The 23,323-nt window shown below is 45.3% G+C and overlaps 1 protein-coding gene across 1 annotated transcript in view; it reads left to right on the top strand.

The window, feature by feature from the left end:
* Positions 1-23,072, top strand: part of TNKS (tankyrase) — a gene marked incomplete at its 5' end in the record, with an annotated part of 51,868 nt that extends 28,796 nt beyond the window's left edge. Inside the window, 12 exons of the mRNA XM_048504408.1 lie at positions 2,476-2,695; positions 2,897-3,006; positions 4,050-4,238; positions 4,767-5,004; positions 6,532-6,614; positions 7,876-7,996; positions 8,959-9,056; positions 10,228-10,302; positions 11,917-12,022; positions 13,101-13,287; positions 15,455-15,611; positions 17,365-23,072. Of these exons, the coding sequence (XP_048360365.1) occupies positions 2,476-2,695; positions 2,897-3,006; positions 4,050-4,238; positions 4,767-5,004; positions 6,532-6,614; positions 7,876-7,996; positions 8,959-9,056; positions 10,228-10,302; positions 11,917-12,022; positions 13,101-13,287; positions 15,455-15,611; positions 17,365-17,451 (1,671 nt within the window). The remainder of the gene's footprint in view (positions 1-2,475; positions 2,696-2,896; positions 3,007-4,049; positions 4,239-4,766; positions 5,005-6,531; positions 6,615-7,875; positions 7,997-8,958; positions 9,057-10,227; positions 10,303-11,916; positions 12,023-13,100; positions 13,288-15,454; positions 15,612-17,364) is intronic.
* Positions 23,073-23,323: the final 251 nt, after the last annotated feature.

Here is a 23,323-nt window from a genome sequence, read left to right as displayed (position 1 = left end):
CAGGACTTGACAGGATCAGGTCAGCCTGGGCCATTTAGGTCAGGGCCGTTTTAAATTAGGATTACCAAAATATCACCAGATAAGGTTTTTTTAGATCTGTAGAACTTTTCATCTGACTGGGTGTTCAGTATGAAAACAAAAATGGAGGTAAGGGGAAGATGGTTCAGGATAAGGGGGTGAACCCTGAAGGGTTGGACTCAGAATACATTTTCTAAGAGCAGAGTGGAATTCTCTTGCTTGCCTGCCCCTCCTCCCTACACCACATCTCCACAAAATGCTGTTCCTGGGATATGGAGGACCCTGAGGATTTACTTGGGGGCGGGTCTGTGGCAGGATGGAAGATTCGGTAGCCATTGCAGATTTAGTCTGGATCTAACCCCTAAGCTGTCGTTTGAAGTGTCTTGAAATGGACCATAGTGTGTGTTACATACATAGCTAGATTACACAGCTGTTGGAGCACAGTTAATTTTAAGATGTTCCAAAGTTATTTTGGGTGGTTGGTACTCAACAAAAACAAACATAAAGGTAGCCCAAGGAAGGCCTAATTCTCTAACAGTGTGTCAGCGTTAACAAATACGTACATTGCTCATTGTACACACAAGCCTTATGTGCAGCCTAGATATATTCCTGTTGGCATTAATAAAGCGCAGGTCTTTCTGTCCAGCTAATAGCTGTTGCTGTCCTTTGCTTTCCCTGGAGTGGTCTGCTCATACATTCAGTATTGTTCAATATAGTATTAGTGACTTTTTTTAGTCTAGCTCAGGGGACTGCAACCTGCAGCTCTCCAGATGTTCATGAACTACCATTCCCATCAGCCCCTGCCAGCACGGCCAATTGGCCATGCTGACAGGGGCTGATGGGAATGGTAGTTCATGAACATCTGGAGAGCCGCAGGTTGCAGACCACTGGTCTAGCTACTAGACATCTGATACGTTTTCCCTATTCTTGGGTAGCTTTTTTTCTAAGTTTTTAAGGTTCACCGTTTTTTTCTGTGTGTGTTTTCGAAAAAGTAATCTGATGCTTGATGAGTTTGCTGGATGCCCACATGCTGTTTGTTTTCCATTTATTTTAAAAAGCTGTTAATGCTCAAATTTTGCCCCATGTTGAAATGATTTGGATGTTTCCCAGGCAGCTGTCACGCCTAGATCCAGCAGTATCAACATGAAGAGGAGCTGTCAGTTTATCCGTTAAAAATTTAACAAGCATTAACAGCCTCCAGACAATATTCCAGTTTTACGCTGCCGTGGAGAACTCCTTATAGTGCGATTAACCCGAATCTCACCACAACATCTTGTAGCCAGTTTCCTGTTTAAAAATGGACCTGGGGGCAAGTGCCTATCCTCAGATAATGTTGATTGTTCATTTATGAAAGATATTATCATAGACTAGGGGTCTGCATGGCCAATTGACCATGGTGGCAGGGGCTGATGGGAATTGTAGTCCATGAACATCTGGAGAACCACAGGTTGCAGACCCCTGTCATAGACCAAGAGATATGAAGAATATTCCACACCACTGATAAGAGGGTATTGCATGACTCTAGTGGGCTGATTAGAAAATTCTTTTAACTCGTTTGTTCTATTCTGTTCCAAGTCCAAAAATGCTGTTCTCTCTGACCATCTCTCTCCCACTCCCCCAATCACATTAGAACATAAAGCACAGGAAGATGCACCCCAGCCATCTTAACGAAGGGCTGGCATTTCCTTCCTGAGAGGTGAAAAATCATGAATTCGGGAGCTCCATTTGGAAGCTCACAGTAACACACACACACACACACACACACACACACACACCCAAGCATTCTTGGCTTGAAAAGGGGGAGAACAAATTCATAAAATGATACTTTTGGCATATCCTTTAAAAAAGGCACGGCCGAAAAAGCAGTCCTTGGGAACACCATCATCACCACCCCCACTCCTGAAATATGGAGCTCATACTGGCCTACTTTGCAGGGATGTTGTAAGAATGACAGCAAAATCATTTACACAAAGTGCTTTGAACTGTTAGATTTGAGTCCCAGTAGCACTTTGGAGACCAACAAGAGCTTCAGGGTGTAAGCTTTCAAGAGTCAAAACTCCCTTCATTAGACATAGTAAGTCTGTTAAGGTGCTTCTGGGCGCAAATGTGACCCCCGCGGCTGAACTGTGAAGGGCTTTGAACACTGAAAAGGCTGTGAACATCCTTAGTAACTCTATGACAGGGGCTCTCCAGATGTTCATGGACTCCAGCCTGAGGCTCTCCAGATGTTCATGGACTACAATTCCCAATTGGCCATGCTGGTAGGGGCTGACAGGAATTGTAGTCCATGAACATCTGGAGAGCCACAGGTTGCAAACCCCTGCTCTATGACATTGAAATTAAGGTTATAAATTCTGTGGGCACTAATTTGGGCATTGGAAGAAGGTCCTCAGGCAAGAATTGCAGTCGGCCTTTCATTGAATTTCTGCCAATGAACAGTCAAAATGTTGATTGCAGCACGGAGCAGATCCGACAAAGAAGAACCGAGACGGCAACACCCCTCTTGACTTGGTGAAAGAGGGAGACTCCGATATCCAGGATCTCCTACGAGGCGATGCTGCCCTGCTGGACGCGGCCAAAAAAGGCTGCCTGGCCCGGGTTCAAAAGCTCTGCTCACCGGAAAACATCAATTGTCGAGACACTCAGGGGCGCAACTCCACTCCGCTGCATCTTGCAGGTACCCAAATTTTTAAGGCTTTCATCCGTACAGGTAGATTATTTTTTTTTCCACTGGGGGTTGTCTTGAATGGTCCTGGCTGGCGAGGGAATTATAAAATGAGTGCAGCTGGAAGGGGGATTTACACAGGCAAACTGGTACCTATGACAAGTGTTAGAACGTTCTGTTTATTTCTGTTGATGTTTGCTTCTTTCCGCGTAGCTGGCTACAACAATTTGGAAGTTGCTGAATACCTTCTAGAGCACGGTGCAGATGTCAATGCTCAAGATAAAGGAGGATTAATTCCGCTTCACAACGCAGCATCTTATGGGGTGGGTACCAACGTTGTGTCAAGTCTGCAGATCTCAACTTACAGTAGGGCTCTCAGTGCCAAACTGGGATGTCTGTCAAATAGAAAACAAGTAAAGTTTGATTAGGGCTATCCAGTTTTCTGTGGCTAACAAAGGATCCTTTACTTGTGGGTGTGCACGAACTAGTTCTGTAGACCATCTTGCCAAGGGATGAGTTTAACACTCTTCTGCCACTAACACGAAAACTGGGTGCTTGGGTGAGCAATAAGGTTAGCCAAATAATAGAGCCCACTGTTTTTAAATGGTCATGGGCACGTCATGGTAAATTACCTGTTGCTAAATGACTAGGACAGGGGTCTACAACCTGCGGCTCTCCAGATGTTCATAGACTACAATTCCCATCAACCCTGCCACCATGGCCAATTGGCCATGCTGGCAGGGGCTGATGGGAATTGTAGTCCCTGAACACCTGGAGAGCCGCAGGTTGCAGACCCCTGGACTAGGACCGTGGTGGCGAACCTTTGGCACTCCAGATGTTATGAACTACAATTCCCATCAGCCCCTGCCAGCGTGGCCAATTGGCTGATGGGAATTGTACATAACATCTGGAGTGCCAAAGTTTGCCACCACTGGATTAGGCTATATCTGTGTACTGAAACCTTCAGCCAAGTGATGTTAGGAGAAAGGGTCCCCAGGCACTGCTGTGTCTTGGTCTGTTTCTTTGTTAACGTAAGACCAACTTTTTCCAGTGACTGCAAACCCCTCTCCCACATTACAAACACTGAGGAGATTAAAGAACAGGAACTCCACTCTGAACCTATGTACGCTAGCTGAATTCTACCATATGTTAAGTATATATTCTATGTATGCTTACATAGGTATGTGGGTGTGTATGAGTATATAATGCCCACGAATAGATTCTAAAGTGGGGATATATTGCATGCTCTCTTGCACGCGGAAGTACTAAATATCCTCAGGAATGGTTGAGGTCCTGGTTTTGCTCTGCTGTCTTCTTGACTGTTTGCCCCACTGCCTTTTTGAAAATACGTATTTCTTCTTTCCAGCACGTGGACATAGCAGCTTTGCTGATCAAATACAACACCTGTGTGAATGCTACGGATAAATGGGCGTTCACACCCCTGCACGAAGCAGCGCAAAAAGGGAGGACGCAGCTCTGTGCTCTGCTTCTGGCTCATGGAGCCGACCCGACAATGAAGAACCAAGAAGGCCAAACGCCTTTGGACCTCGCTACAGTAAGTGTCCCTCGAAAAGCAGCAGGATGTCCCTGTGAAATCTGTTGTTTTTATTACACGTTTTGATTGTGAATCCATCAAAATGGCAAGAGTTTTAGGTACGTTTTGGTTGCCATGTAATGATTGCTTCAGCTCCTTAAGTTAGACTTGGATGCCTTTGTCTTAAATATTATCTTCATCTTTAAACACTGCTTGTGCACACTTGAAATGTCAGCGTGTGGGAGCCTCAGCAAAATCCCCCTTTTTTTTCCTCCTAGGGAAAGCTGAAATAAGACAAAGGGAAGGAATATTTTTCAGAGATGGGGAGGAACAAATGTTCATATTGAAAGGCACACTCTTGCAGCCTTTCTTTTCAGATAGCTTCAAAACAGTGACTCTTAATGCTTTCAGATATGTTGTCAAAGGTTGGTGCCTCAGCTGGTCAAAAGTTGACAGCAGCTGAAGGATAAAGCTGTGACACGATGCCGCCTAACCAATTTTTTGAGAAGTGGTAAAGCACTGATTGTAGCTGAATTGCTTGGCTTTCAGGCAGATGACATTCGGGCCCTGTTGATTGATGCGATGCCGCCAGACGCCTTGCCGACCTGCTTCAAACCTCAAGCAACTGTGGTCAGCGCCTCGATCATCTCCCCGGCATCAACTCCTTCTTGCTTGTCTGCTGCCAGCAGCATTGATAACCTTGCCGGCCCTCTGGCGGACCTTGCTGTGGGAGGAGCATCCAATGCTGGGGATGGAGCAGCAGGCACAGAGAGGAAAGAAGGAGAAGGTAACATCACCCCAGGCAAGAAGAGGCTGAGTGTTGTATTCATGTTTGTGCTGTCCTAATACCGTGTGTGTGGTTATCACCTTTAAAACATAGGTGTGATGCATACAACATTTGGAAGAACTGTGTTATCCCAGAAACAAGCGAAAGTCCCTCTTGTGTTGCTGCTGTTTCTGTCTGTTTGCACTCATGATTGAGTCCTGCTTTTTGAAATCTGCACGAGTGAGCAATGTTGTGCTTGTTCCTTGCACTGGGATTGGAGTAAGGCGTGCCTATGTTTGCCCATTTGTAGCTTTTCTTTTAACTTTGTGGTTAATAAGAGCTGATATGTTGGGTTTTTTTGGGGGTGGGGGTGGGGTTGTGTACGCCACTAGTGCTGCAAGTACTGTGCTCATATAAAGGGTGTATAACTTCACAAAATGGTACAGTGATGGAAGAACGTGTAGCTGCTTCAGGCACAGTGATTAAAAATGCCTTTTTTGTGGAAGTAGCTACTAAATAGGAGCAGCAGTGGCGTAGGAGGTTAAGAGCTCGTGTATCCAATCTGGAGGAACCGGGTTTGATTCTCCGCTCTGCCACGAGTTGTGGAGGCTTATCTGGGGAATTCAGATTAGCCTGTGCACTCCCACAAACGCCAGCTGGGTGACCTTGGGCTAGTCACAGCTTCTCAGAGCTCTCTCAGCCCCACCCACTTCACAGGGTGTTTGTTGTGAGGGGGGAAGGGCAAGGAGATTGTAAGCCCCTTTGAGTCTCCTATAGGAGAGAAAGGGGGGATATAAATCCAAACTCCTCTTCTTCTTCTCTTCTAAATCAAGTCACCATCTCCAGTGTTGTGCTGCATGTATACAGTGGCTCAGTTCGGTCATAACATAGAACCATGTTTTGTTTTAACGATGGTTTGTCTGTGCAACCTGGATTCAGCTCACAGACAATCACTCAAATCCTGGTTCGCCTTGACAAACTCTGGTTTAATTTCCTTCTCATTGTTGTCGGGAAGGGCATCACCAAAGAAGAAGCCAGGATGTCTGCATTCTGACTTTCTGTAAAAACATAGATAAGACTAACTCATGGTTAACAGACCAGCTTCAGATTCTGGTTTGATGGGGACCTAATTAACCATGTAGTTAGTGGAGTGGTCTGTATTTCAAAAATGGTGTTAACCACAGTTAGTTGGATCAGTTTGTAGTTCCACAATGACATCTGACCTTGTTCCACTTGAAACCCAAACTGTGATAATCAGTAAGAGAGATTCTGAATGCCTTGTTTGTTATTGCAAAATGTGTTGCATGTCATTGTGCTGAAAAGCCCATTCAGCAGAAATGTATCCAGTCTCCATTTGCATCCCTTCCTGGCTGTGTCCTGTTTTGCTCCTGGAGTTTGGCTTAGTTTCGTTTCAGTTTACTAATCAGTTGAAGCCCAGTAGGTGGGCAGGAGAGCCAGTGGAGAGTTGCTAAATGGAAACTGGTAGATTTTATATGTGCTGGAAGCTCGCTGTGAAGGGATTCATTGACATATTTCTCTTTACTGTAGTTGTTGGTCTTGACATGAACATCAGCCAGTTCCTGAAAAGTCTGGGCCTGGAACATCTTCGGGATATCTTTGAAACGGAGCAGGTAAAATGCTGTTTGTGCCAAATGAGCTGTGCTTGTACGAATATGGCTGGATGTTTTTCATGTGCATGGAATCGTCAGAATTACTGGCTGGGATTTCAAGAGTTGTGCCTTCAAATATCTCCTCATGCTTGCAGAGGGGTGGGGAAGGGGGTGGGCAGACATAGGCAAGGATTTCTCAAACAGCAGTTTCACATTCTGCATGGTGAACAAGGCAGCATTTGAAAGCTAGTGAAGAAATGCTGTTGGATCTCCTTCAAAGGTGAAAGAAAGAGAGAGAGCGCAACCCTTTGGTATCTCAAGCACTGATTGAATTTTTTTTGTTTGTTGCATGTTGCAGCACTTTGGTGCTGGCTCTCGTAGAACAGCTGCAGGTTGCACTTTAATGCTGTTTAACTTGAGAGAGGTGTCTGTCATGAAGACTTGTGAGCAGATTCTCCAACCTTTTACTCCTCAGGAGGACACAGTCACCCTCTTCTCTCAATCTGCTGCTTTAAAGTTAAGCAGCTGGTTTTATAGACTACTTCATTAGGCCTGTATTTTTCTCCCCTCTGTGTTAGCACATCTTGCCCTATGGCACTTGATTGTCAGCTGCCATACTTGGAGGAGGATCTGTTCCCAGTGCCTGGCCTCAGCCAAAGGCTCAATCCCAATCGTCCCCATTTCAGAAAGCCAGCCATTCACTTTCAGAACTCTTCTATACCTCCATGTTGTGCATTTCCTCTCTCCATCTCTAAACCCTTTTTAGAGATCCTTGCAGAAGACTTTCACAAGGGTCCTTCTGTCTCAGACCAGTGGTCCATCTAGTCCAAATCCTTTCTCACAAAGTGACCAACCAGTTGCTCCAGATGGCACATGGGACATAGAGGCCAAGTGTCCCCTGATGTTACTGCTCGTCCTGAGATTCAGAGGTTTACTCCCTCTAGATACAGAGGTTCCTGTTAGTCACCATGGCTAGTAGCCACTGATGGACTCCTTCTCCATGAATGTCTTAATGTCCTTGCTTTCATCAGTAGTCACCACCATCGATGTAGATGGCACTGGAGTGAAAAAGAGATGTCCTCTGCCCAACAGCGTCATTTGCTTAACATTTGCCTGGGTCAAAGGCAACAAAGGGAAACGTGAGAAAGCAAAAGACAGAACTGCAGAGATCAGGGCGTCAGGATGCTTCTTGATTGGTTTAACTGACCTTGCCTCCTTTGTGCGACACAAAGTTACTAACGTAACATTTCTACGCTTTTTTTGTCCTCTTCCTGCAATTCAGATTACGTTGGACGTGCTGGCTGACATGGGACACGAGGAGTTGAAAGAGATCGGTATCAATGCCTATGGGCATCGTCATAAGTTAATAAAAGGTGTGGAGAGACTTCTGGGGGGACAGCAAGGTGAGTCTATTAGAGCCGCTTGAATTAAAAATCAGTTTGTGACCTTCAGCTACAAGCAGTGAAAGCCACCACCCCCCTCCCCTCACCAATCCTTTATATACTAGAGAAATCTTTCAGGAATGACCCCGGCTGAGAGGGATGACTTCATAATGTAAGCCGCTGATTGGATTCTTTTCCCTCTATTCCATTCGTTTTTATAGTTGGCCCTGTTGGAGAACCTCAGGGCGGAAGGCAGCAGTTTGTCTTAACTGAGATGGATTCCTTTCCCCCAAAGAACTGGCAGTTGTACATAGTTGAAGTTGGGGGCAAGAAGGAATGGAGAGCAAAGATCAAATTGGAAAACCTTTTATAAATAGACCACACTTTTATCTAGGCATCTGGAATCATTGTTCCTCTTCTTTCCATTTTCAGGTGCAATCTCTGAGCGCCAGCTCATGTTTCAGATTCATCCGAGCAATTCCTTATCAAAGTTCTCGCTGGCATGGCCAATTGGCCATGCCAGCAGGGGCTGATGGGAATTGTAGTTCATTAACATCTGAAGCGCCAGAGTTTGACACCCCTGATCTAGTTGATTTCTTGCCACAATGTCTCACCTTTACTTCCTCAGCAGCATCATTCCTGCCCTGCTGCACCCAGCCCCAAAGTAGCCACCCTCCTTGTCTGCCTCTGGAGCACTTTCTCGTAATTGTGATTACAGAGCTGGTGTTGTGTATGGCAGCTCAAAGTCTTGTGAGATGGCTATGAGCCTAGAGAGGCAGAGAATATACTCTTACAAGAAGAGTTCAAATCAAATTGCAGTGAATGTGTTTTTGAAAGGCTTCTCTCAGTTTGGTGTACTGTTAAATACCATAGTTAATTAGCAATGACAGCATCCAGTCAAGCAACTTGTTATTTATTGTGTTTGACATGTACAACAGAACGTGTGCCGATCCTAATGTCTCGGGAACTTTGCTTTTTTTCAGGCTCCAATCCTTACTTGACTTTTCACTGCGCCAGCCAGGGAACTATCCTTATAGATCTGGCTCCTGATGATAAGGAGTATCAGTCCGTGGAAGAAGAGGTAAACCTTGAATGCATAGACGTGTCAGAACTAGGATACTTCCAGCCGGAAATCTGGTACAGGTGTCATTTGCTTTGATTGCTGAAGTCAAAAGTCAGTTAGGGAAAAGGTGTGGAAAAAAATTAAGTGCCCTTCGTTTCTGATCCCAATACACCCCTCCTGTTAGGGCTTTTTAAAAAGCTTTTACCATGATATTCCAAAGGACCCCTCTGTTTGCTGGGTGTATATTGTGGGCCTCTAGACTCCGGAGGACTTCATGGAAGGAGATTCTCTTACCCCTGAGGGATGCAAAATTATGCCCGTGTTGCATCTCAAGCTCTGAAGGGAGTAACAGAACTTGTCATTTATACTCTTCTGGTCCATGAAACCCTTTTGGGCTTCCCACTGTTTGTTCCCTTGGCCCTAAGAGCAAGCAGTGAGCCTTTGATAGTGGAGAAATCCCCCCTTTCTCCCCAACCAGTGGCAAAAGGACTACGACACAAGAATTGAAAAGGATGACTGCTGAGTCACGATATCCCAACTATGACTTCTTGCTCTGTGCTTCTTGCCGTATTATCCTGGGCATGGAGTATATGTGTTTGTTTATTCCATTTACTGCTTTTCTCCCCAGTGGGCTCCCAGAGTGGCTTACGTCATTTGTCTTTTCTCCATGTTATCCCCACAACATCCCTGTGCAGTAGGTTAGGCTTGAGGGCGTGTGTGACTGGCAGGGTCACCCAGCAAATTTCCATGGTGGAGTGGGGATTCAAACCTGGGCCTCTGAGATCCTCATTCCACACTCTTAGCCTGGGAGAGCAGGGAAGTGCCTCCTGTTCTAACCTGAAGATTTGCATGCGCCGCAAAGAACTGGCATGTCCCTAGCTCCCAGTTTTCTTACTGGAAGGAAATAAATGTAGAAGATCCCTCCACTGTTCCCGTAATTGCTGCTTTCCTGGTATGAGCAAAAAGCAGGGGGAGCTTCTTTTTGCCCTTTCCCCTTCCGCTGTCATGGAACGAAAAAGGGCGATAGGTGTTAGAGAAGATTGGTGCATTCCTTTCTTGCTTGATCTTGCGTTTCCTCCCAGTCCTTCAGTTGTGCCTACCAGGTGTGCAGTACAGTTCCCAATTAGGATGCACAGTGGTATATCTAAACTGTTGGGTTCTTGACCCGTGGCTTCCTTACCATTGATAGATGCAGAGTACTATCAGGGAACACAGAGACGGTGGCAACGCTGGAGGGATTTTCAACAGATATCACGTCATCAGGGTAAGCGTCCAAGGACAATGGAAACCTCGATATGGAAACAGTGGCTCACTTTACTGATAAATGACTCTCTGCCTTGCAAGGCTGGGAAGCAAACTTGAATCCCTGTGGGGAGAGAAGCAGGGTGCAGGTTTTTAAATAAGTGAACTGCCCTCCTTGAGATCAGACCGCCTTTTCTTGGATTCTGCCTGCGCTTAGGCGTAACGTTTGACACCATCTTGAATGACTGGATAAGGGCATGTTTACCTTCAAGTGCTTTTAATGGTTTTCATTTGAATAGTGAGTTTAGCGTTGACACATTCTACAGAAAGCTTCGTGTTATTTTTAATACTGATAATTTTATGCTTTTTTTAGGTCTTGGCTGGGGAAGGGGAGCGTAGGTGTATGACTTAATCATTTATTTGAAAGGCTTCTATTCTTCCTAAGAGTTTACTTGAGTACGCAAAGTCCCTGCTATCTGAGACTATCTACTCCACATTTCTGTTTGCAAACCTGAGAGGTCCAAAACAGAGCCCTTGCCCTCCCTACCCCTTGCCCCTCCCTCTTCCCTCCTCCTCAGGATAGGTGGTCCACAACCAGATGAGGGCCTCCTCTCCCTCTTCCAAGGGTGGGTGAGTGGGTTACAACCAAGTGACAGGGCTCCTTCCCCATCCTCCTGCCTACCCCTTTCCCGCAGGATGAGTAGGTCATGACCAGCTGGCAGGGCCCCTCCTCCCTCCCCCTTGGGTGAATCGGTCACTATGTCACCTACTAACACCTCTTGGTGCCCACCAACTATTTTTAGACAGTGGGTGGGACTTTTTGCAGTGTTTCTAACTGGAACATTGAAAATCCAGCTGGATATATAGAGTGGCATCTGGTGCAGCTGCTAAATTATTTCAGTCAAATCTTGGGGCCTCTCATGATTGGGAGAAATAAGAATAACTCACAATGGAGATTAGGACATACCAGAGTTTTTACAGTATCTGTCTGTATCTGCCTGAAATGAGAGAGCTGCAATAACATCCCAGTGACGTCCCCTGCTTCTCCGGGCTGGAAAGAACTCCAGTAAGCATTCCAGCCTAGCAAAGCATTGCTTTGATTCCATGCATCTTTCTTAAGAGAGAAAGTGGCTCCTTGCACCCCTGAAATATGGTGAATAATTCTAAATATTGCAGCATTTCCAGTGCAGTCCTAAAGAGAGTCTACGGCTAAGCCAATTCATTTCAGTAGGCTTAGTTAGACTGGAGTAAGTCTGCATAGGATTGCATTGTTAATGCAGAAATAGTTAAAAGTTCCCCTTGAATTGATGTCATTTAAATTACCTTTCAGAGCCATTAAATTCCTTTAATTTCACTATTCATGTGGTACATTTGGTTACTTTTGGCAGATTTTGAGTTTTAGCTCGTGAATGGGCCATGGCTTCCGCACTCTGGTACATCTTGGAGTTTGGGTGATCTTGCCGAAAGTAGCAAGAAGCTCCATTCCTTTGCATTTCACCCTATTGTTTAGCAAAGTTATTTTTTTCTTATTAAAAACTATTCACATTGTAAGAACGAGACTGTCTTGATGCAGAAACATTTTCACTGGAGTTCTTTTGTGTGCTTCAATTAGTCCATGTCTTTACCCTTTTTATAGATTCAGAAGGTAGTGAATAAGAAGCTAAGGGAGAGATTCTGTCACCGGCAGAAAGAAGTGTCTGAAGAAAACCATAACCATCACAATGAGCGCATGCTATTTCACGGTGAGGAAGTGAAACCATTGCTGGAACATCGTGCTGATTTTCCCCCCAAAAAAGTGCTCACCAATTTTTTCCTGGATTGCCTCTTCTGTCCTAAGGATATATCTATGCAGATAGTGTCTTGTTCTTGGATTCAGTTGGATTACGAGATAGAAGTTTTCAGCGTGGTCAAAACGCTTGTTTTTTCCCCTTTATTGAATGAGAAAGTGGTGGAAGGGGGGAAGAACAGGGGGTGCAGCCCAGCAGCTGCATGGAGAGGATTGTGGCAGAGAGGATAGGGCAGGGGTCTGCAACCTGTGGCTCTCCAGATGTTCATGGACTACAATTCCCATCAGGCCCTTCCAGTATGGCCCTGGGATAGGGAATTTGCCTGGACAGCAGCAGGCAGTGGTGGCCACCGATGTTGAAAGGGGTCAGGCTTTTCTCTTAGGTTACCTGCTCAGTGGTCTCTCCCACCTGCCCTATATGCTCATGAGAGTCTCCATCAGAGAAGGGGATTTGTTGAGCATCAGCACTAGCTGTACAGAGTTAGATGCCCATTTTTTCCCGTTGAACGCTTCCCAGGCCGCTCAGCCAGAACAGATGGATTCTCAACTTCTCAGCTAGTATGGAGGAATCAATATTGCAGCCGCTGATGAAGATGATGCCCAGCTGCTTTTACTTTTCCTGGGTGTTCAGTGAAGTTAAGAGGGAAGGGAGGGGAAAAGAACTTTTCCCGAAGATATGAGGAATCCTAAGGATTATGTGCCCTGACCTGGATGGCCCAGACTAGCCCAGTCTCGTCCAATCTTGGACGTTAAGCAGGGTTGGCCCTAATTAGTACTTGGAGAGGAGATCACCAGGAGAGTCCGAGGGTCGTATGCAGAGGCAGGCAGTGGCAGAGCACCTCTGGCCTTGAAGATCCTCTGGCATTGCCACAAGTCAGCTGTTACTTGACAACCCGTTACACCCAGAAGTATCCTATGCTGAGAAACTGGTTGATCCTCTGAAACTTAATTGGCTGTTGCTTTGTGAGCAGTAGTGATGGTTGATTTTCTGTGCCACGTGCAAAAAGTGAGCTGTGCTTGTGTTCTGTCCTTAGGGTCTCCTTTTATTAATGCCATCATTCACAAAGGATTTGATGAGAGGCACGCCTACATCGGAGGGATGTTTGGAGCTGGGATCTACTTTGCAGAGAATTCCTCCAAAAGCAACCAGTATGTGTACGGAATAGGGGGTGGCACCGGCTGCCCCACGCATAAAGACAGATCCTGCTACATCTGCCACAGGTGGGTTTCTGGCGAGCCGTCTCACCATGTACCAGGCGAAATGCTTCCCTGAAGCGGGGCAACTGTGAGACAAGACTTGCAGAAATGAGTTTCTGTCTTTGCAGACTCACAGCAGTTAGCCAGTCAAGCTTTATAAAATAAAGTACAGGTGTCAAACTCATGACCCTCCAGGTGTCATGGACTACAGTTCCCATCATTCCCTGCCAGCATCATGCTGGCAGGGAATGATGGGAACTGTAGTCCATGACATTTGGAGGGCCGCGAGTTTGATAAAGGATAAAACATCTTGAAAGTTAAAACATTAAAACAGTAGATATATATCTAAAAGGAAATAAAAGCAGGACCTACTGGTAAAAGGCACCTGGGAACACAGAAGATATGGGGATATAAAAGAAACAGAATAAAAGCATACATACTAAAGGAATAAAAACGTTTAAAAAATGTAAAAGGGGGCAGACATAATAAACAATAAAATTGGGAAAATTGAAGGCTATAGCTGTCAAATCAAACAATTGAGCCTACTTTATTGTACAGATCATCCTGCTTCCGTACTTCCAAGTTCTGCTGCACAAAACTTGGCCTGGGAATCTGTACAGCAGTGGTGAAATAAAACTAATACATATATGTTTATAATCCTGACAGTGGAGAAGCATATGTTTTATTGTTTTTATGCGCCCAGATCCACATTTTCTCTCCCAATAAGGAATCCTCCTGTATTGGCCTCTCAGTACTGCTGAGGGGAGGCCCTAGCACCGAACCAGAGTAGAAGCTCTCCGCTGTTTAGGTACTTCAAGATTAGTTTAGGTACACCATAGGAGACAAAGAGGTCTTGCTAGATTCACTGGCAATAAAGGATGGAGATCTAGCTAAGTCCAGTTGGTGCTCTATATCCGCCACTCGCTGTTTAACTGCTTCTTTGGCCTGTTCATAGCACATGCTGAATAGGAGTTGTGGAGAAAGATCCAAAGTTAGAATTTGGGTTACCCACTGCGTGTTTCCACATAGATTGAAAGGCATGCATAGTCAAAAGGGCAAGGCCAAGTGGGAGACCCTCAGCAGAGAAACGGTCCAAAAGCAATTCTGGCCTCCATGCTGGCAGCTTTTGCTGACCAAGCAAACAAACTAACAAAAAAACCCCCTGTTGGTTGTTCTCTTTGGATCCAGTGTTTCTTATTTGGGTTCTCCACTTCAGTCCCAGAGTTCTCAAAGCAGCTTTCAGCCTTCTTCGCCTCCTCATTATAGCAGAGTGGATGCTGGAGTCGTGCCCTTCCTCCCAGGGCAAGAGGCGTTACTGCCCAGTGAGCAAAACAGGGAGGAGGCAGTTGCTCCTCTGCCTCCAGTGCTTGGGGAAGGGGGCTGATCATACAACTGCACCGGGTGCTGCTGCTTAAAAGGCAGTTGTTAGCCAGAGGTTTTGCTCATGCATTGAGCCCTTTGTGTGTTGTGGGGTGGCCAGGAAGTGGTGTGGTTTCTTCCCTTCCCGTGGGTGCTGTCATGGGGAGAATTTTAACTCTGTCTTTGCAGTAAAAATTGCCATGAATTGTCTAGACCAGGGGTAGGGAACCTGCGGCTCTTCTGCCCTTGCACTGTGGCTCCACGAGCCGAGCCGCTGGCCCCATCCTTGCCCACCCTGCAGGCAGCAGGGCGGGCGCACCAACTGCCCGCAGCCGGCTGGGCCGCGCTCTGGGCTTCCCCTCTCACCTGCCCTGTTGGAGTGGGGCGGGTGCTTTCCCGGCGGCCGGCGAGGCCGAGCCGCTGGGCCATCCTTTCCCGCCATCCTTTCCCGCCCTGCAGGCAGCAGGGCGGACACATCCAGAATGAGTGGAGTAAAAGGTAAAAAAAACCCAATATATACAGTGTTATCTTTATTTTAAATGTCAAAAATTATTTGCGGCTCCAAGTGTTTTCTTTTCCCATGGAAAACGGGTCCAAATGGCTCTTTGAGTGTTAAAGGTTCGCTACCCCTGGTCTAGACTTGTGAGGGGCTAAAAAACGTCTTTGTGTTTTTGTCCTAAGAATGACTGATGTGAAAAACAACCTTTCTATTATAAAAGCTTCCTTAGTATCCTACATAAATGCCAGCTCCCCATTTATTCCAGTCATTAAATAATATTTGCCGCATGTGAGATTGTTACTTTTGTCTCTCCCCCCCACCTTTTTTTTTTAGACAAATGCTTTTTTGTCGTGTCACATTGGGGAAATCCTTCTTACAGTTTAGCACTATGAAGATGGCTCATGCCCCTCCTGGGCACCACTCTGTGATTGGTAGGCCGAGCGTAAATGGACTGGCATACGCGGAGTACGTCATTTACAGAGGAGAGCAGGTAGGTGACTTCCGAAAATGATGTGTGATTTGTCACTTTGGCGGAGGCTGGCAGTGTGTGCATAAAACAACTCGGCACTGCTCGAGCTTGTGAAACTGGGGGGTTGCTCTGTACTTTGCATAACAAACCCAACGGCTCCCTGAACCAAGAGGCTTGTCAAGTGTGGAGGAAACACACTGATCTTGCACCACCTTTGTGTCTGGAATCCCAAATGAGGCCAAAAGGTACATGGGTGTTTGTGGATTGGTGTTTTATTGTCCAGTCTTCATGTGGCAGACAGGATTGCTTCCAAGAGCAAATGTCTCAAAGTGTGGCGCTGTCCCTGTTTTGATCCTTCACGCACTGAAAAGCTAGCCTCTGGTATGTGCGCACATTGAAAGTGCCTGGCTCCCCAAAAGCCTCTTAAAAGATTTTTTAAAATTTGCAACAAGGGGGCTTCTTGTTTCTCTGGAATGTGTCGCTGGCAAATGTGACGAAGCCAGCTCCTGTTTACATGGGGTGGATAAGCTCAGCTGTGTGTCATTCAGATGACAGCTGGGCAGTGACCAGCTCTTTCCACTCAGCCTGTGAAAAGGCTTCCTTTCCTCTCCCCCACTCGGCTCCATAGGAACAGTGTTGATTTCCTCGTTTACATTTATTTGTTTGTTTGTTTGTTTGTTGCCCCACCTTTCTCATGCAAAGTATGACTCAAGGTGGCTTACAATCACAAGAAAAACCCCATACTCATCCATTTTTAAAATATACAATAAGCAGCACTACAATTGTGACATGTATCTAGAGATGCACAGTCTCTCTCACCACACCCAGAAGTTCTTTCAGGGCCTCAAGCTTAGAGGAGGACAAAGCCTGAGCCATGCCCCCCCTCCCCCCTCCCTCCTCAGCCTACAACTCTTCGGGTAGCTTCTCCATTTGGCCCATGGTCCAAATTCCGGCTCCTCCAAAGGCAGAGGCTTTCTGGCTTCTGGCTTGTTCTTGTTTTCCTTCTGGCCATATTTCTCGCTTTAATATCCCTCCCTTGTTCTTTGTCCTTTCACGTGAATATATGAAGCAGTCTTATGCCATACCATTGGTCCGTCGACATCTGTACACCCTGACTAGTTGTATCACTCCAAGGTGGTGAGGTGGAGGTCCCTGTTCCTTTTAACTGGAAATGTGGGCGATTAAACTTGGAACCTTCTGCATGCCAAGCTGACACTCTCCCAATCAGCCATGCAGCCCCTCCATCTTTAGAGAAGAGGAGGTGATTGTTTTTGTAAACCAGTCCCTCCCTCCAAGCTGAGACCACAGGAGCAAGTGGCCGCTTCCATATCTGTCAACAGACCGCACAGCTTTCTCCTGCTCCCCCAGCCTCACCATTGTGAGCAGGAAGTCATTGAAGGTCTTCCCTTCTGTCCCCCCAATCAAGAATGTGCAGATGGGTGGGGTAGAGCTTTTGAACGTGGCACATGGGAGAGCCCCGGCTGCTGCTGGAGAAGAGCCTATATACACAGTCCCTTCCTTGGCTGGTAAAATTGAGGGAAGGCATGAGAGATGATTACCCGAACAGGCTTTTGTTATATGCCAGGAAGAACAGCACTCGGTGGTATTGTGCTTCTGTGGAATGCAGGGGGAGGGCAGGTAGCAGATGTGAAGGTGGGCTAAAATTCCTCTTTTTGCTTTTGTGAAGCCTTTCTGCACAATTGGTGTCTTCCTGGCAAGTTGTGATGGATGATTTTATACGCTTGTTCATTCAAATTTGTCTTCTTCTTTGCAGGCTTACCCCGAGTATTTGATCACGTACCAAATCGTTAAGCCGGACACTCCCTCGCAGACAGCGACGGCTGCGGAGCAGAAGACCTAGTAAATGCTGAGCTGGTGAAGCAAATTCCTTGACTTCAGTAACTTATGGACTGGATGGATGACGTTAGTTTCAAGACATCAACATTGTATAAAGTCCTCGTCGCCCTTCCCCCCTCGCCCCCAGACTAACCTGTATGTGTTTTTTAAAGCATTGCTCTATAAACAGATACGAGTAACTGAACCGTACTCAGTTGCTACTATTCCTTCTGAGGAAATGTTTACAAAGGTTTGCCTTTTAACAACATATCTCAGGCTAATTTTTTTCCACGCAGTTGCCATCTGTAAGAAATATTGTCTCTTCGATCTGAGTGTTTGGGAACGTTCTGTAGCAAGCGGGGCTGTGTCATAACCATATATTGTTTGGAGGGTGGTGGTGGTTGTTCCCTGACTTCTGATGCCACTGTCCTGGTGATAAGGAGGTGCGTGGCCTGCATCGAATCCATGCCGCCATCTCAACCATCAAAGTTAGCCAACTTAAGGACTTCTGAAAAACTTATTTATTTTCCTTTTTTATTATGAAAATGAGCCAAGGCCCTTCTTGAGGATGTTTTTGCACAAAGTCAGCTTGACTAAAATCAATTAACAATGCAATAGGATTCTTTTCTTTTTAAATCCAAGAAGTGATCTAGTTCTTCAGTCTGGAATTTCTTCTTTTGCACTTTCACTGAAACTCCCTTTTTTTTCCCCGCTGTTGCTGGCAGCGTCCTTGTAGGCTTAGGAATGGCTCCCTTTTCTGCTGGGTTCCTCTTCATCTAAGGGAAGCTGGAACTAGTATTCACGCAGCATCTCCCATGCTTGAAATGTGATCCTCTTTCCGCTGGCGAATGTAACTCTAGCCTGTTAATAAATGGCTCAGCAAGAGCGCTTTCAAGCAGGGGACAAAGGATAAATGTTACGTTAAATGCAAGAAGAACTTTGGAAGAGATGGTTACAAATAGGTAAATCTACCAGACCCATCTTTTGAATGTGGGTTTTCTCTCGAGAGATGAGGAATTGTTTTGGGGCATGGACTTCACCCGCTCCTCCCTTCATTCCTGCTGTCCCGCTGCCCCTGCTGCAGCAGTTCATCGCAGGGAGAACAGTGATGCCTTCGGGGGTTTGAACAAAATGTCACTTTGCCCACTTCTTTTCACTGGGATGAATAGCAGGGAGGTAAAGGCTGAGCCCTAACTCTGCTTCTGGTCTTTTCCCCAGGGGCATTCCCAAAGGGAAAATTGCTTCTGCTTATGGTAGCTACGACTTGGAAAGTTGGCCAGTAAGTAAGCTTGCTTTAGGCCTTTCCGCTTTTACACAGTTCTTTTGATAATTATACTCCTGTCACATGCTGTGTTTTGCAGCAGTCTGCGGAGTGGCATGCCAGCACCTTTCACCCTCAGTGCAAAACAGTTGTTAAACACTCATAACTTGTACTCATCTTATTCTAGAAGGCTGCTAGTTAATTCCTTTGCTAAATGTCCCCCTTCCCTTTTGTTTCTATGAAACAACCCTTTCTCTAGAATCACCTCGTATAGCTGCAGAAGTAAAATAATAAAAATTGGACCTTTCCAAGAGGAAACCCTTGGAAAGGTTTTTTTTTGGAAAAAATAATGCAATAGTTTGTTTGTTTAAGTGGAGTTGAGGAGGTTGAAAGTCAAGCCATCCTTGAAGTTTACAAATTTGATGTGAAATGAAGAGGGATTGCAGAGTTTATTGTCGAGATATAACCTTGCAAAACTTCAAGTCTGAGAGTCGACTGCCAGAGCGGAACTCTGAAAATTTTACCTCTTCTGCCAACAGTTTTTTTTGTTGCTGTGTCTTAAGAGTAAAAATAGCCTGCCCTTGTGTTTATTTTACAAAATATTCTGGCATCTACTTGGAAACGAGGCAGCAAAAAAAAAATCTTGTCTGTTCATACAGCAAACACAGAAACAAAACACAAAGAACTCTTCCCCCCAAAAAACGTTTTCTGCCAAGGAAAATCGCGTAGGCATCCAACCATTGCCTTTGTGGATGCGTGATTCGGGCTGGCCACTCGGGTTCTTATTGGCACAAAGTGAACAGATGGAACAAATTCTAGCTCCTTCTGCTTCTGTTTCTCATGGTCACTTGGTGTGGTTGTGTTCATTGGCTCATCATTTAAAGCTTTGGAGCCCAAAGCTCCCAGGTTTCTCTTTGAAATAAAATAAGTTGCAAAGATGTGTTGGGGCTTCACTGTTAAATAAACATTAGTAGAAGATTTTTTTTTAAAAGCACAGTTTTCGGGTGAAGAGCAGAATGAGCCAGCCCCAGTGGAATTGCAGGTAGATGTGGAAAGTAGCATCCCTCGCCAGCTTCACAGAGATGCTAATTGGAACCCAGCTGTTCTCCATCGACCAGCCAGATGGGTGACTTGGGTGTGGGAGTTCATTGTTCATTTCTCAAAATGGAGAGCCCTCTCGACTGTGTGGTTGCCGCTTATTTCCGGTGTACTTGGTGAAACTGATGGCTGTTTGGAGATTTCATCCTGAGTCCCAAACTCCCAGAATCTCAGGCTGTGGCCCTGATCTTTTAAAACTGCCGGTGTTGTGTGACTGATGTGTTTTGTGCCGAGTAAAAGGTGCTGTGTGAGGAGATCCTTTGGACAAGTGGCTTTTGTCTCTTAGTGCTGTGGTTCTGTCTTGGTCAGATTCTGAAAAACGTGTGTAAATGTCCTGTCTGCTCCAAGGTCCTTCAGAGATCCCAAAGGCCTTTAACAAATCTAGAGTAACAAACCTTCCACCTTTCTCTGGAGGAGCTGATTTTGCTGGAAAGACCATTTCTGCACCTGAATCCTACAGACAGTTACTTGGAAATAAGCTCCATAGTAATTACATGCCAAGGAGAAAGCCTAGTAAAAGATTCAGAATCAATCAAAGGCCAAAGTAACAAGGGTAAAGTAACTACATTTACTTAAGCATAGTATATTTCTGGTTGCCTGTCTTTCTGGTCCTAATTTCTTGGGGCAGGTCAGGTAGCCAGAGAGATGCCATATTCAACTCAAAACGTTTCAGCCAAATGTACTTACGACTTTTGTCTCAAAGACTCGAGGTGGAGAATTCTTCCTGGGGCTGAACAGGTCTCAGGTGTGCTTAACCCAGCACCTTTCAGAATAGCATCGCAAGAGTGTTCCAGAGCTTCTCATGTTTTGCAGATCTACCATTGGTAACATGCTGGTTCGTTGTGAATACTGTACACATTCAGCTGAAAAATGGGGCATGCTATAGTCTTGAGTATATATATTAGCAGGTACAGCCTTCACCGGATTTAGGCTTCTTGACCCTGGTCTTTGGTATGGTGGGTGTAGTAGGTACATGCCTAAAATGTAACATTGTGAAGGATCCCTGTACCCTTCTGATTAGGTAGGGTCCAAAGATGTGGGCTAGAAATTGGATCAGTAGACCTTGGCTAGTCTCTGGATGCCCAAGTTTGCGTCCTGTGGGGGAATGAAAAGCCCCAAAGTCTGTGGCTTCCCCATCTGCTACTCCCTTGATTGGCAAAGACTGAAAAAAATTGCTTTTTATTTTGTCTCTTACTGTAAACTCTCTCTAGAAAAGAAACACAAAGGTCTTTTATCTGAAAGATCTTTATTGAACTCAAATGGAAGAACTTGTGTTAGTATTGCTAACAAACGTTTTAAACAGATATTGGGAGACTTCATTCAATTTTAGGGATTCTTACTTTTAAAAAAATCAGCCTTTTAAAAAGCCCCCAAATCTGTGGGCTCTGATGAAACTTCCTGTTTGGATACATCCTGGTTTGATTGGCAAGAGGGCATTCTGCGGGGGAGGCGTCATATAAGGTTTCCACCGTGGCCAGTCTTCAGTTCAACCATCTGCCTGGACATTGGATTTAGGACCGTCACAGTGGAAATGTCTGTTTGCTGTGCTGTTTGAAATTGTTTGATTTGATGGCACACGTGGCATTCATCACTTATCAGTAGGGCAGTCAAACATTGCGAAGTGCGTTGTTTCTTTTTAAAGCAAGACCTCTTTTTTTCAGATCTGGAAGCAAATGCCTAGGCTAGTTCATATAACTATAGTGCAAATAAGCAAAGTACACCCTGTTTATTTTTTGATAGAGGGTTGGAGCCAGTGCCTTGTATACCCACCAGTAGAAAGTTCCTCTGCTAGCAGAATAGATCAGTGCTCTCCAACCCCGCTGTTAAACAGTTCTTCATAAATGATAAAGGAAAGTGGATGGCGATGTCTTCTGAATTCAAAAGACCAGGTCCACATTTACTCTCTCCTGCAAGTACAGTGGCTGTTGAAGGATCCTACTTCACACAGAAGTTCTGTGTTTGTGGCTACCGCAATTTGTACGTCCTTGATGGTGGCAGATGGGAAGTCTGTCAATGCTGCCCTCGTGCAATCCAACACACTTTTAAGGCATTTGCCGCTGGTCTCTATTTTCAGGTGTTGACTTTGAGTCCCTATGATTTCTGAGAGAACAGGGCTATATGTGTGTGCCGTTTGCCAGGAGCGTGGGAAAAGTACTCTGTGGGTTATGGGTGTACTGAATTCATCTACCCAGGAATCTTGTCTTCCATTCTTAAACCTTTATGGTGCCAGGTAATACTTGAAGGGGTGTGCCTGCCAAACTTTCAGAAACCAGACGTGTGTGTCAGTAAAACTTCTAGTGGGCTGGGGCTCCAGTGCCCTCCAGTATCTCTTTAAAGCCTCTTGGCTAGTATAATCAGAATAAATTGTGCAAAATACTATCTGCATAATTGGTATAGGCTGCAGAGTTTTGACTTGGGTGTGGCATTGTGAATTGACGCAGCCTCTAGTAGGACCAAATGTAGCAATCGTGCCTGCTGTAGGGGTTTGTGGATAGCACTGTCAATTTCATTCACCCTTTACTGGATTGGGGAAAAATTTGGCTGTGATCACGAAGACTGGAGGACATGCCTCGTTTCTTGCTGTTGTCTTTTCATGTTCCTTGTGCTCTGTGGCTCCTGGAAGATGGAGAAAAGAAATCATGTGTCTAAATGAACATGTCCGTATGCCCGTGACTAAGTTGACTGTGTTTGTAAACTGTTGATCACTGGGTGGTTTTGTTTTTCTTGGCATACCAGTCAAAGAATTACTGGTAAAAGGTTTAAAAAGATCTGTCTGTTACGATGCAGTTTTCAACTATTGTATTTCTTGGTGACATTTAGTTTGCAATATCTGCAAAACTTCCAGCAGACTGGGGGTGGGGGGCTGCCGATTTTCCATTTGCAGTTCCCACAACTGATGTATACAGTGAAAATTTTACCGTTCTTATGCCTAGTTATTTCTGTAGGCCCTAAGTACTAATTTTAACTTTTATTTTTTTTAAAAAAAAATCCTTCTTGTATTAGTTGCTTTCATAGCTAGCCTTGTGTTCTTGATGCCTGTTGGGCTATAGAAGAACATGCAAAGTCCCAATATGCCTTTTCATTATCTGTTACCTGGAGCTGGGGAGTTGTTGGACCCCCCCCCCCCCCGGCTAAAAGAGGATTTTAGATTCTTTCAACCAGTGTGGTGGAATTTTGCATACAGCCAATGTAACAGAGTTAGATCTTACTGTGCTTTGACTTAATGTCTGACCTATAGTACTTGTGACAGGTTAAAATTCAATAAACACTTTTTTAAAACACTTGAACAATGCATTTTCTGCCTTCCTAGCCTGTGTACCGTGAGGAACGACTTTATTGTGCTTTTGAAGCCAGAGGTGGTTATTGGCAGGGTGCTGTGGGTTTGCTAATGCTCCACATGAGGAATAGGGAAAAAGGGGAAAGTGTTACTGGAGAAATCTCATTAACAGCCCCCCCCCCCCCTCTGTGACTAAGAAGATAAGACTGGGCTGAAGTCAGTGGGATGGTTGATTTATAATTCTCAGCAGGAGCGTTATGT

The sequence above is a fragment of the Sphaerodactylus townsendi genome, linkage group LG07, assembly GCF_021028975.2.
Source record: "Sphaerodactylus townsendi isolate TG3544 linkage group LG07, MPM_Stown_v2.3, whole genome shotgun sequence".
NCBI classification, from domain to species: domain Eukaryota; kingdom Metazoa; phylum Chordata; class Lepidosauria; order Squamata; family Sphaerodactylidae; genus Sphaerodactylus; species Sphaerodactylus townsendi.
The sequence above is the reverse complement of the archived record's forward strand: the minus strand, read 5'-3'. Positions and strand labels throughout refer to the sequence as shown.